Genomic DNA, 14,618 nt, shown 5'->3' on the forward strand with positions numbered 1-14,618 from the left:
TTCAAGAACAAGTTTCAATTTTATGACTGTAAAAATGTAATGTGGTGTAACCATCAAGTAAAAACAAAACATTAATTATTTTAAAGTTCTTGTTGAGTTGCACCACTTGACATTTTAGAGCCTGAACTAATCTGGTCCTGTGATAAAAAGGTCAAGAGGGTCTGCAAGGTTTTGGATATAAATTCCTGTTTTATGTTTTTTTCTTCATGTTGGTTGCACCACATGACTTTGATGTGGGCAGAGAAAAGTTTTTAAACTATTGCACTATACTTACACTTTTGACAAAAAAATTATTAGAAAACAGAGTTTTAATTGTATTTTATTTTTCTTGTTATATTGCTTGTAATAAATAGATTGAGAAATACTAAGAAGGGTAATGTCTAACTTAAAAGAAAATGAGGGAGAGGGTAATGAATAATGTCCCAGGTCGATAAAGACCCAAGGTTGCGTTTAAGGGTTAAATGATTAGAAAAATCCAGCATACATCAACACAAACAAGTCTGTTACCTGAAGATTGAGTTATGAGATTTTTATTACAAATAAGGTCAAATAAAATTAAAATAGGAACTAATGCAAGGATGAAATAATCACAAAAAGACCAATAACATGCATTTTAGGAAATAGATGGGGTGAATTTTCCCGTCATGCTGACTTAATTACTTCTTATAAAATAAAATCTTTTAAAACATTATGCCAAACTATAGTAAAGAGGTTTTGTTCTTCACCGTGACTTTTTTTACTTCTTTTGTTGAAAGTTAATCAATGATACTAACTTGTCTCTGCAGCCATCAGTGCAGTCACAGCCCACCAGGAAGTCTGAGCTGGTGTTAATATAGACTCCATCTGCTGGGATTCTCTCTTTACTGTAGGCCACACTGGGTGGAGGTGTGTTGTCGATCTCATTCACACAGGACAAGGGAATGTCTTCGCGGCCACTTGTGATGTCCCGGATGAAGTAGTACGGCCTCTGCGGTTGGAATCGGCGGTCAACCAACACATAGGGATCCAGACAGAACATCTCCAAGAAGATGAAGTCACAGAGTGTCTGGAAGAGGTAGCGCTGGATCTCTGCCATATTCCTCAGACTCAATCCACATGGGGACTTGTAGATGACGTGGAATGACATCTGAGAAAGAGAAGATGGTTAATAAAAATTAGTATTGATCATCATGCTCTTTAGATATTTGCAACACTTTTCACTTTACCACTAGTCTGTAGTGTAGTGATGCATGAACCATAGTTCACACAGATGTCACTTTCAAATGAAGCAGCTTTGTTTTAGTCAACGTGGTGAATATGCATGAGCACCTTAAATGTTGTATCAGTGATTTCAGGCCCAAAAATAAATGTATAATCTTTCCTAACGATCCGCTAGCTGCCCGCACCATAAGCATGCCGTCCAAAAACCGCGTCTCTGTAGGCAGCCTAGGCTCTGAGATCTGCACACAAAAACAAATGTGTACAACCACCACTCAAAACCAAAATAAACAGTGTTCCAACCAATCACTGACAGGGGCGGGTGTTGTGAGGTTTTGCGCTCGTGCACGGCTGGACGCGAAATCGGAGCAACACCCGCCCCTGTCAGTGATTGGTTGGAACACTTTATTTTGGTTTTGAGTGGTGGTTGTACAATTTGTTTTTGTGTGCAGATCTCAGAGCCTAGGCTACCTACAGAGACGCGGTTTTTGGACGGCATGCTTATGGGGCGGGCAGCTAGCGGATGTTTAGGAAAGATTAGACATTTATTTTTGGGCCAGAAATCACTGATACAACCTTTAAACCCGATATGAAATCTATGTGGGGGAATATTTTGTCCTTAATCGCGATGACTGATTTACAATGACTGGATTTCGAATACAAAATATCACCGATAAGACAAACAAACCTTGCGGTTAAGTCGTCTACGGCCTGTCATGCGCCGGAATTCATAGAGCAATGGCGTAAGAAGTGGGTTGCGTCCTCGGTGCAGGTTGTGATGAGTGGGCCGGATGCGCTTTAGACAGTCTGGAGTGCAGTTGTGTGTAAGGTAGAAGAGTCGGTCGTTTGGGGCCTGATACGATGGCTCCTGAGGAATACGCTCACTTGTGTAGGTCGACACGGTTGTCTGCAAATTATGGGTCGTTGGTGTGATTGGCGTTAACGTATGCACAGGTCCAGGCTGCAGAAGAAAGAGCCTGCAAGAAAGAAAACAAGATGTTGGTACATAGTCCTTGTATACTTCTTATATTATAATCACTCTGCAAAAAAAACATGCACCGTAATTCCTCAAATAAAAACCGGGGCCTTTATTTAGCTGAACTGCAGAAGGTAACCGGCTTTTATTTGAAGCAGGCTTTTATTAGAGGCAGGCCTTTATTTCTAATTCCATCTTTTTCGTAAATAACAGGATTGGGCCGATAGACGATGCAATCATCTATCGCGATGGCTGACAGACATAACTATTTTGAGACTGCATCGCGATCCCCCCGCCCGCCTTGTTTCCATGGTGACGCGTCATGCTTGGCACGCAAGTTATTCACCACAGCCAAAATAGTGCTTAATGACAGATGTAGCACTTTTTTTCTAAATATTAACAAACTTGTTTAAACTTCCAAACTCCGATTCTCAAATACATGTAAGAGTTTGTTGTGTCGTTTAAAAACCTTTAACGTTATAAATGATCCTGATCTGTAACGTGAGATGTTTGTTTGGGCCGCAGTTCAGAGATTCCTGTCTGTTGGATTTATTACAGCATGTGAATTCATCAGTTTCTCACGAAATACATTAAAGTAAGTGGCCGGTGAACTGGGAGAAGAACAGAGTAAACCTTAATAGTTACTTGCACTGTAATATGAATAAAACACCTCGGCAAATATATTTGAATGAATTGTTATTGCCGCTTCCATAGACACTATTGTGTATTTTACAAACTATAAATGTATTGTTCTTCTATAAATTATATGCATTTAAATGTCTGAAACCTAAAATAAACATGATGTGGTTAAAAACACTGAATAGTTGTGATATACGGTATGACAAGCGCCGAAAGTCCGTCTTTAGCTCAGCGATATGAATAAAACACCTCGGCAAATATACTTGAATGAATTGTTATTGCCGCTTCCATAGACACTATTGTGTATTTTACAAACTATAAATGTATTGTTCTTCTATAAATTTTATGCATTTAAATGTCTGAAGCCTAAAATAATCATGATGTGGTTAAAAACACTGAATAGTTGTGATATACGGTATGACAAGCGCTGAAAGTCCGTCTTTAGCTCAGCGATATGAAAAAAACACCTCGGCAAATATATTGGAATGAATTGTTATTGCCGCTTCCATTGACACTATTGTGTATTTTACAAACTATAAATGTATTGTTCTTCTATAAATTATATGCATTTAAATGTCTGAAACCTAAAATAAACATGATGTGGTTAAAAACACTGAATAGTTGTGATATACAGTATGACAAGTGCTGAAAGTCCGTCTTTAGCTCAGCGTGAAAGCACAGTTTAAATCTGGTAGTTATGTCGCGTCAGAGCGGGCCGACATCGGTGATGAGATCTAGAGGAAAATATCTAGTGGAAAATGAGTATGTTACGTTATGTCATTATATGAAAGCCACAGTAGATTACCTATCAACACTAAATTCACCCCGGCCTTAATTTGAGACCAGCCTTTATTTCTCTGTGTTGACCCCGCCCCCGGCCACTATCAGAGGCCCGCCGTTTAATTGACTAACTGTTTTTATTTGAGGAATTACGGTATATCCGAATAACTCTGAATTTGATTTGAGTGATTGGATTACAAAACGTTTTGGACCTTGTTTAACAGTATTTTCCACCTGATCAGGCCACTGAAGACACTAATACCACACGGAAATGTTGACAGAGGCAAGAAAGGAAATGTGGCATACACAGTGTTTAGTATATAAACAGATCACGGTAGTGACAAGTATCCAGTGTCTGGGTTATCACGCTAACCTGGAGGTATTGTGTTGCTGAACAGTGCCAATTAGTGCTTTGGGCTGGAGGTCAGGGGTCACGACCTGACGAGGCTGCAGTGCAACTGGACCAGTGCTCTTCTTAGCCATTTGAGTCTTTAAACTGGGACTCCTGGAATGGAAGAGAAAAAGATAACATGATTTAGCACTTGGCAGTATTATGAAAGAATAGAAGCTCCTGAAGCACTCACTCTGTGCGGGAAGGCTGTGGGGGTCCGGCAGGCAGTGGCCGAGGTGGTGGGAGCTGCGGGGCTGTAGGCCGACTGGCAGCAGAAGTACTGTTGTCACTAGTGTACTGCACTACAGGACCCTTCGTCCTCAATGCTCCTAAAAACACATACACAGTTTTTAGTAAGATGTGAACTGGAAAATGAGTGCAAAGTAGAAACAGACCAGTAAATACCTAAGATGTAATAAGAACCGTTTATGTATGAAATTAACAAGATCAAAATGGAAGCAAAAATAGAAACACTAAAGGCCTGTTCACACAAAGGACGATAACTATAATGAAAAAGATATAGGCCTAGTTTTATAAATCATTCTAAATGTAGTCCTCGCAACAACGATAATGTTAATGGCACAATAATTTTATTGGAATCCTTTTCACAATTTTTTTTTCCAACTGATGTATAAAAAATAATTGAGAGCAAATCCCTTAAAAATGTAAAAGATGAACAGATGTGGACAAACAGAATACAATCAGTTACCCATATTAGGCCGCTGTCTTTGTTGACCAGCCATTTTCTTCTCTTGACTGTTAGCTGTGTTCATTTTCAGATTAAACATGGGTTCCAGTCGTGTAGAGCCACGATAAATCCACTCACTCCGCTTATCATCCTGCAACATTGAAAACAATATTTTTCATGTTCAAATGTCATTAAACATACAGCAACTCTGCACATGAACATTATTGGACAAAGGACAATCAAAGAGATCTAGCAGCAAATTAATTTATATTAAATCTTTAACTATAACACTTCTAGCTGTATGTGGTACCAAACTGACCAGGAAAAGCATTTTAACCAGACTGCCATCCACTTCTTCCACACGGCTTTTCCACCATGTCCCCTCCCATTCTGTCTTTATAATTTGCCCTGGCTTCAGCAACACCATGGGCCTGTTAGGATACGACGTGATATACTCCTCAATGAAATCTCTGCATGATGCATCCTCAATATCCTCCCACGTCTTTTTCACTGAATCCAGAGCGAGAGCGAGAGAGAGAGAGAGATCCATTATAACAAATTTTATGCAATTATTATTCATTATTTTTATTTTAAAAATAGATCCAACAAATAACAAGTGTTTGACTTTACTTAAAGAGAAGGCAAAAACAGAAATTGCAGGAAATTGAAAAAAGAAAAAAGTTTCTTACATGGTCTACAGATTGGATAGAGCTCAGGCAGGCCCACATATGAGGCATAACCATCGTCAAAAAAGATCAGGAACCTGCAACAACATTCAGTCAGCATATTAGGTTGACCACATGCAATGTCTTCTATCCAAAAATCCCAAGATCTTCTGTTCATCTTACCTCATACGGTTCTTACTGTTGGGCATCTCAGCGACTACGCCTGCATAGAGCCAGACTTGATTGCCATCCTTGTACCTGGCAACAACACGGGCACCAACAAACAGTCTTTCCAGTGTTGGGTGGTAGTCAAATGCCACATGGTTACCAGAGAGAAGACTCTTCCCTTTATTCTCAAACTTCACCTTGTACTTAAAATTGTTTCCTGTCAACAATTGAAATCAAAAGAATAGATTAAGCGTTGAGATTCAATTTTAGCCTACTGAAAACACACACAGCAGTTGTGAAATGTACAGTACTATTCAATAATTTAATAAACAGCATACACTTACCCACTTGTTTGATGGCAACAAGTGTTCCACGATGCCACGTCTTGGTTCGTTTTTTACCCAAAAGTGTCATGTCGAGCTTGATGTTATCCTGTTTAATATTAGGGTTCGGTTGAGTGGGCGCGTTCCTTGGGCCTGAGGACATGAACACAGCTGGAACAGCCAGAGCACCATGGGTTTGTGTGGATGGGGCTTTAGCAGATGTGGTGATACCCGATGGGGCTGTTCTGTTCACCGTCTGGGCCAGGTTCTGCACCTGCTGAGATGTTCTTTGAAGGGCAGCTGAAGCCTCCTTCAACTATAAATATAATCCAAGAAAGGAAACATTAACTAAAGCACCTGACAAATAACTTTATGAAGTACTAATAGTACTAGCATTAAGGTGCGGTCACAATTTTGGCAGATTTTTGCGAGCAAAAATGTCTAGTGTCAATAGTGTAGTGAAGTATGAAGCACAGCTCAGACACAAGTCACTTTCAAACCAAGCAGCTTTCTGTTGGTCAGTGTGGCAAATTTGCAAAAATGACCAACTTGAATCCAATGCAAAATCTACACCCAAACAGAAAATTGCTGATCATGTGGATTTTTGCCCATTAAAATTAACTGAAAAAGATAAATGTGACAGCACCACTCTAAAGGTTTGTCAAATTACACATCGGTCTTACCGCTGGGTCCTTGGCTGGAGTCACAACCTTCTTGGGAGGAACCACTGTGGAGCAAAACACACTTGTTACAGTGCAATTTTTACATCTATAAAATAACAAAATAAAAAACATCTAACTTACCACATCCCACAGCAATGACATCATCGTCATCATCGTCATCAATCTCAATGACCTCAGAAGTGTTTGCCCCGCCTACACCCTCATCCTCCGAACTGCTCTCACGATACACTAGACCCATCTTACTATACACGTCCTTCACCAGAGCTTCACACTGAACCACAGACCTGTAAAAAAAAGATTCATGCACTTCATTCAAACAGAGACCTACAGCAATTGATGGAGTGGAAACTCGCACCTGCTGAACTCGTGCAGTGTTTTCGATCAGCGCATCAGTTGCTGAAGTTGTTTACCACATGATATTTCTGCCAATGTTACTGGGAACGGAAGAATTTGTATATTGCTGTAGGTACTGTATATTTCTCGAGAAACTTTTATGAAACAGTTAGGCTGTTTGACTTAAGTTTCATTGTTGAGAAGAAAAAATCTTTCTTTTCTTTTTTCCCGTAATCCACTGGTACATTCACTGATATTGTCTGCCCACTTTTTCCTAGGTCTCCCTCTTTCTTGTTCCTTCAACCCTGCCCTGGAGAATGGTTTTTGCCAGCCCTCAGGATATGGTGACATGTCCATACCGCTACAGTTTCCTTTTTTGACTGTTGCTATTAGTTCTTCATAGGGCCCAGCATGCTGTGGTCTTTGCAGCTTATGCCCACATATTTTGAAAGCCTCGCATTTTCAAGGCCTGAATATTCTTCTCTAGCTCAGCCATCAGTGTCCACGATTCACATGCACACAGGAAGATGGAGTTAACCAGAACATGCAGAAGTCTGAGCTTTAATCTAAGGGTGATGTCCTTGTCCCTCCACATTGGCTTCAGTCTGGCAAGCGCAATTTTAATCTGGGCTATCCTGGCCATATATTTGGCTTGGATCCCCCCTCAAATATCATTGTTCAAAGGTATTTGAACTGGGACATTAATTGCAGGCACTGGTTCTGGATGATTATTTGGGATAGTTTGTCATCAGTTTTGTCTTATCAGTGCTAAGCCTAATTTCCATTCCATATTTGGAAGATGTCTAAAGGCATTCCACAAAATCTAGAAACAGTTTAGCTTTTTGACAGTCTCATTGTTGAGAAGACAAAACTGTGTTGATCTCAGTGCATAAACTCTCACACACTTTATACTTACTCTGAGGCATTAGAGCAAAGAGTGTCCATTTCAGAGACTTCCTTCTCCCTCTTCTCAACCCAGTCCTGCAGCTGCTCCAGCTGATCTTTCCTCTGCCGCACAGCCTCACTGCCATCCACCTGCTCCTCGATCCACCTTCGCAGCTCGTCCAAAGACACCCCTAACTCCTCCTCCAACTCTGGATCCAACTCCATCTCTGAGCTCAAACTGGCATCCACCTCCATACCCTTGAAAGAAAAAGAAAACAGGCTAAAAAATTTTGTAAAAGACTATCACAGCATAAAACAAAGCAACATTTAAAAGGAGCATTCTGTAGTTCAGCTGGCAGACACTAGACATATAAATGTTCTCATTAATAAAGAGTTAGTTCACCCAAAAATAAAAATTCTGTCATCATTTAATCACCATCATGTCAATCAAAACACGCAAGACTTCTGTTTATCTTTAATAAAAAAATCAAATTAAAATAGTTTTTAATGAAATCTGAGAGATTTCTGTCTGTCCATTGACAGTCAATGGATTAGTTTTGCAATCTCTTTTTATGGAATTTTTGAAGCAACAAAGTAGTAGTTGCGTAGACAGAAATCTCTCAGATTTAATTTTAAGTAACTAATAAAAATTTCTTTTTCATTCCTGGGTGAAGTAACCATTTAACTATGGATCGGACATGCACATCACCTGAAAGAATTTCAGAACATTTCTCCTCAAAAACATTTCAACAGTGATGTTGAAAGACATCCTAACACAAACTGCTCAAGGCAGTGCTTTCACAACATTTCTATTATAAAGTCCCATTATGGTCAGAAATTTAACATGGCATATTTCAAAAAAAAAAAGCATTTAATTTTTAATAACGTTTTACTAAATTTTGCATCTTTTAATATTATTTAATGGAGCTGAGATATGAACTAACAAAAAAAAAATATAAACAGGTATTTTTCTTAAGTAACGTTAACAAAGATGAATAGATACTGTAAGAAATTGCTCATGATAGTTATTGCATTCACTAATAAGACCTTATTGTAAAGTGTTACCAAAAACTCTTTAGTTGACAAATTTTTAGGGTGAATGTGGATAGATGTGCTGATCTGTCTCTGGTCAAAATTCAGTTTAGTTTAAAGGCAAAGCCACATATAAGCCAGACTAAATAATGACTACTCAGACCCATGTATTAAAGTATACAGCTGTAATTTAGGAAAGATAATGCTACTTAAGCATTTCTGTGCCACATCAGAATAAATTTGGCACCCATCTTCTATTTTTCCATGTTTGTAATGAAATGTAACGTTAGTCTAGAGCTGCAGCAAATATATTTGCACATGAAATGAATGCAAATATTAAAATGAACGTTACCCTGTTAAGAATATATAAACACAAGGTGTCTGGACATGTAGATATCGTGGCTGTAAACGGAATATTAACTGATCTTCATCCAATAAGGCGAAAAGACGTCTTCAACACCAGTAATGGCCAGTAGCAGCTATGTGTAACTTAACGTTACTTCAACCACCACAATTCTTGCAAGTCAAGAACTCTAAACGGCGCGCAACACACGAATGAAAGGGGCTAAACAGATAATTTCTCACAAATCACTGAGTACCGTGGTTTTCTTAAATCACCAACATGTATAAAAAGATCAGTAATATGCAGAGTCAAGTTAGCTTCATTGAATTGTGCTGATGCTAACTGAGTTAGCTTACCTCCCCTAACGTGCCTTTCCCCCCAGCTCTTTTGTTAATTTCTCCTTTTCCCGTGTTTTAAAGGATCAGCACACAAAGCGCAGTGCGATTAAAGCTTTTTCCTATACCGCAGACATTTCGGTAATTTTGTTATTTTTATTTTGACAAATTCCACGGTCACCGAGCACTGCACACCAAAAATCCCTACGAATGTGTTTGGCTGATGATGATGGTGGAGGCGGACCAATCGGCCTTTGCTTTACGAGTGAGTGGCAGTTGAAGTGATCAATTGCGTGCAAGAAAAAAACAGAGCACGCCCCCTACAATGCAACACGCCGTGAAAAATGCCCGCACTAGTGAGCTACAGGACTACAAAGCACCGCACAACGTGAATCAAATACAACTTGATACTATAAAAAAAAAAAAACAACTGAAATATTTGTGAAAATAATTTATTAAAATACTGTCCACACCGAAACAGTAAATACGAAACCATTTTTTCCAAACAAAAAACCAGACCCTTCACTGAATCGCTGTGCATGTTATTCTAAAACAAAACATTAATTGTTGACTTTTTATGTTTATACATTATTTTTGTTATATATGGTCAAAATAATACTGTAAAAAATTTTTTTACTACACCTTCATAATTTATGTTTAAGGTGGACTAAGTATTTTCCAGTTTTATACTTAAAACAATTAATAGTACATTGGAAAAAAGTTTAAAATGACCACATCAGTTGCCTATTAATTAGCTGTTATTATTGCAGCATCTTATGTTTAAATATTAATCGTTGGTTTGTCTAAAGTGTAAATGTAACATTCCTGAAAAAGGATAGCTATTAACTCAATGAAGGCAAAGGTGTACTGCCTTAATTGACGTTAAAGATTTCAAGTCAAATTAATTATAGGTAGGACACCGGAAATCTGCCAATTAGATGTTTTAGTAATGAAAGTTATCTACATAAAAAATCTTGGAGCTCAAAATCGACATTTGACTCCTATTTTGAAGTTACTGTACTCTGCCTTTGTATTGTCTGCAAAACGTGAGAAGTCATGCCAAGACAAAAAAGGCAGTAACTCCCACATGATCAATACTTGGTTGCTGATCACCATTTACAAAATCGTTATACTAACACTTGTATTGTGTTTTATGGTGCGTTTGTGTATGGTTTGTAAGGTTGGGTCTGTTAAGCAATTTGGTCCACTCGTGTTGTTTTTAAACTTACTTTAGATTACTTATAGCCATCTACTTCTTGCCATCCTGTGCTTTGGTTGTATTCTGATGGCATTATTAATTCAATAGATATGACAATACCTCCATAGCAGTAAAGAGAATCTTCAATTGCTGTGCAGCAAAACTAACAGGATGACTGCAGATAGGTGACACTGAATTATTTTAATAAATACAAGCATCAGCATATTTCTAATAAGAAAACATTAATTTAATTAATAATGGGATGCAAGGATATAACAAGACATAAAAAATATGTAAAACAAAGATATAACAAATCATGTACAAATTTAAAATGCATGGGATTGGAATAAGAGATAATAAATCGTGTACAAGTGAGTGAACTTGGAATCCTGTTCATTTCATGCTGTTCTTACTCCTCATCCTCCACAACATTGCTCACAGCGAACACCAGAATGCCCTCCTGGTTTGGGGGCATAAAAGGACATGGTTTTTTGATGGTGTCATTCTTCTTTGCCTCTTCAATCCCCCGGGTCATGTGTTCTCACGAGAGAGGGCACCTTCAGCTCGAACTTAGCCTGGAGAAAGTCCAACTCGGTAAAGTGAGCATCTACATGGTTTAGTTTGGAGAACAGGCTACTGGAGCCACGTCGTAGCTGAATCACTGACATCTTGCCCAACTTTGGTGCCTTCTTGATCTTAACACTGGAGGGGCTATCCTTCCAATTAAGCACATCAGCATTCTTCATTTCAACCCCTTCCACCTTACTCGAGTTTGAGCTTGACACAACACTCACAAAATCCTCAAAGTCCTCCTCCAGGTCGAGTTCCTGCTCGACACCATGGTGAAAACAGTCAGCAATCATGAAAGTGTGTCCCTTTACAAAGTATTCTACAGTGATATCCTCCATGGAGCTGGTATCACCATTAAACAAGGCAGACTAGGGAGGGTAGCAAGCACCAATTTCTTATTTTGGCCAGAACAGTTGTTCAGCCAGTAGATCCTGTGGCATATGTCGCTTTTTTTCTCTAATGCAATGACATATGCCAAGGTGATCTCTGCTGCACTTCGCACTACCGTGCCCACATGCCAGACCGCAGGAATGGTGTTTTTTTCTTTTTTTTTCTTCTTCTTGCCTACAGAGGCAAAGGTGTCATGGAATGCCACGATACGCTTTGTGAAGATTGATGTTTTCAAAGGTCCACACTCTTCACTAATGTGTCCTCTGGCCAGTCTTTCTCCGCATCAGCCTTTATTGCCCACGCCACCTCTAGCACTGCAAGCAGTCCATGCCATGGCCATCCCCATCATGGTAATTTTTAATGTGCTGATCCTGCAGTAGGCACTCCTCACATTCCTCCTCTCTTTGGTCTCTTGTGATCACATTTGATCTCATTCCCCATCACAGAGGGTATCAGGCTGTCATTTGCCGAGTGGTAACCCAAAGTGGCCAAGAAGAAACTTTTACCACTCTGCTGTGGGACCTGGTCTTCATACTTTAGCCAGTAAATAAAGGACCTTTCACGTCGCTGTTTTTCCATCCACACAAAATTTGCTGTTGGTAGCTGGCTGACACTGTGGAATATGAATGCACGTCTGTCCGTGTAGTCCTGTTCTAGATCTCTGTACTCCTCTCCTAACTAAATTTGTCTGTGCATTTTCTTCTGCATTTCTGGCCACACGGATCTCTCATTGGCGGGGGCTTTGGATGGAGTGAGGGTGGGCTCTGGTAGTAGAGCTGTGGCTGGAGCGAGGCTGAGCTCTGATGATAGTGGTGGAGCGAGGGTGGGCTCTGGTGCTAGAAGTGGTGCTCTGGCTGGAGTGAGGCGAAACTCCATTGGAGCAACAAGCATGGTGTCAGGTGTGCTGCAGAACAGCTCATCAGAACCAAACCCCGGAATGATCTTCTGTCCCGAATGACCTTTTTTTTTGCGGTGCTTCTGGACCGCAAGGAACATCGCCACAAGGAACTGAAAGGAATGGAGCAAATTTAACAATAACTAGAATGTACATTTCCTGAAGAAAATGTGAGTGGTGCAAAATTCGGCACTGGGCAGATTCTATCATAATTAACATGTTAATAAAAAATAATAGACCTATATAATCTACCTTAAATATAATTTAATTCATTTAATTTTAAAATGCATCTATATGATATTGTCTCTATATTTTAATATGTTTTATTTAAGTAATGATTAATAAAAAAAGTAGAGGAAAAAAAACCCTAAAACTAGCATGAAATAAATGTTAAAGCAGAAATAAGAAAGCTGTAAAGTAATCTGGTTTAAACTCGCTCGCACTTTCACGTGCGGTCAGTCCTCTGCGCATTGGATTTTGGTAAATAGTACTTCAGCAAGTGTACATCGAATGTCGTCGAATTCAGAGAGGATTGTGGGTATAAAGTAGTGAACGAATGTAGGGAATGATGTAATTCACTCAGAATTCAGACACCACTACAAAATGGCCAACACCCGATATAGTGCACTATATAGTGGATGGGGACCGGTTTCGTACACAGCTGTCAGAGAGTGATTCGATCATTTTGCGTTGTCTGTCATGGCGGTCGAGCAAATTCACCATATTTTTAATAAATATTACTGTAGTTATAAGTTGTGTTACAAAATGTAATTTTAAGATTTTTTAGGCGAGAATGTTGCTATTTAGACCTCAAATAAGTGACATATATTATTATACATTTTATTTATAGGCGCCTCACATGACACTCAAGGACACCTTACAAACACAAAAATCAACAATAAACAAATACTCATTACAGCCCGGATGCCAGTATTAAAATGTAAAATTAATATAATATATATATATATATATATACAATATATTATCTAAGTGTCTATTTTACGATCTGTTAAATGGGCAATTTCACACCAGTAGCCGTGTGACAGCGCTGTATAGGGGCTTGTTATTGTGACTTTCATTTTGAAGGCGCGGCGGATCTTTATTTTGACACCGCTGAGAACGCCAGCCAGAGCAAACAAACAGTGCTCGCATTTTCCGTGTTCATTAGTTTATGATCTGTCTAACAGTCCTGTCTAATATGATATTAGATAGAACTGTTATGCATAGAAAGTAGACAGTAATGAAAAGTTATTAGCGTATGCCATGTGGTTGATGTCCAGTGTTGCTAGCTGAGCAGAAATACATGATCATGTCTGGTTTGGTCAGCTTAAAGTTGCATTGGATTTTCTCCTCAGCGTAAAGGTAAAGAGACCCATCTATCACTGTTTTCGATGTTCGTAGAGTTAGTTTCTGGAGTAAATATTTAGGCTATAATCAGTGTTTACACAGCCTTTTTAAAATGGCGGGTACTGGTGTTTTGTGTTTGTTCAGCCAATCCGCGTACACTTACGTCACAGATAGTTCCTATATCAAGATCAAGATCAAGAATTTTTATTGCCAAGTAGTGTTGTGCACATACAAGGAATTTGCTTTGGTAATAAGGTGTTACCGAGGCTGCTATATTCAGCGCCAACTTGAGAAAAACAAAAAAACAGCATGACATGAGGAGAGGTGAGGAGAAAAAAAAGGCGACCCCCAGACTATGCTCCTGTAAGGAGAACAGTCTGGGAACAGGAAAAAACACCTCAGCAACATTAGCACATAAACAGTACACTCTACAAACAAGACATTGCAACATGGTGGGGAGTGGGGGATGGAGGTAGTCCAGCCCAGGCAAGCAGCATCCGGTCCTGCAGCCATTATGGCGCTGGTCACAGACCCGCCTGTCAGACTGGGGGTACGAAGCGGCGAAGGCGTGGGATGGGGTGTGGGTTAGGTGCATATCTGTGTATGTGTAAGTTCATGTGTGTGTAGGCCTGGAGAGAGTCGCTAAGCCAGCACCATAATCTAGGAGCCTCAGTCCGCAGGATTGTCATAGCGATACACAGCAAGTTGCCATGGAGACAACCTTGATCATGTCCCAGGCAGAGTCAACAATCAGCAGGTGTCTGAGGAGTCGGGGAAGGA

The 14,618-nt window shown here is 39.5% G+C and overlaps 1 protein-coding gene across 5 annotated transcripts in view; it reads right to left on the reverse strand.

The window, feature by feature from the left end:
• The window catches only part of setdb1b (SET domain bifurcated histone lysine methyltransferase 1b), a 68,257-nt gene that overhangs the window by 10,728 nt on the left and 42,911 nt on the right, over positions 1 to 14,618 (reverse strand). For 3 of the 5 annotated variants that reach the window (XM_077210619.1, XM_077210610.1, XM_077210627.1), the window contains 12 exons: positions 7,760 to 7,986; positions 6,631 to 6,794; positions 6,511 to 6,554; positions 5,849 to 6,143; positions 5,520 to 5,721; positions 5,361 to 5,434; positions 4,991 to 5,181; positions 4,693 to 4,822; positions 4,177 to 4,312; positions 3,966 to 4,097; positions 1,886 to 2,174; positions 774 to 1,126 (listed from right to left, as the gene is read on the reverse strand). In XM_077210619.1, the coding sequence (XP_077066734.1) occupies positions 774 to 1,126; positions 1,886 to 2,174; positions 3,966 to 4,097; positions 4,177 to 4,312; positions 4,693 to 4,822; positions 4,991 to 5,181; positions 5,361 to 5,434; positions 5,520 to 5,721; positions 5,849 to 6,143; positions 6,511 to 6,554; positions 6,631 to 6,794; positions 7,760 to 7,986 (2,237 nt within the window). Of the gene's footprint in view, positions 1 to 773; positions 1,127 to 1,885; positions 2,175 to 3,965; positions 4,098 to 4,176; positions 4,313 to 4,692; positions 4,823 to 4,990; positions 5,182 to 5,360; positions 5,435 to 5,519; positions 5,722 to 5,848; positions 6,144 to 6,510; positions 6,555 to 6,630; positions 6,795 to 7,759; positions 7,987 to 9,459; positions 9,710 to 14,618 lie in introns of those variants that run through there. The other 2 variants (XM_077210637.1, XM_077210646.1) reach the window with 2 other exon arrangements.

The sequence above is a fragment of the Siphateles boraxobius genome, unplaced genomic scaffold (assembly GCF_051911475.1).
Source record: "Siphateles boraxobius isolate OS27281-9 unplaced genomic scaffold, OSU_SipBor_1 12, whole genome shotgun sequence".
In the NCBI taxonomy this organism is placed as follows: domain Eukaryota; kingdom Metazoa; phylum Chordata; class Actinopteri; order Cypriniformes; family Leuciscidae; genus Siphateles; species Siphateles boraxobius.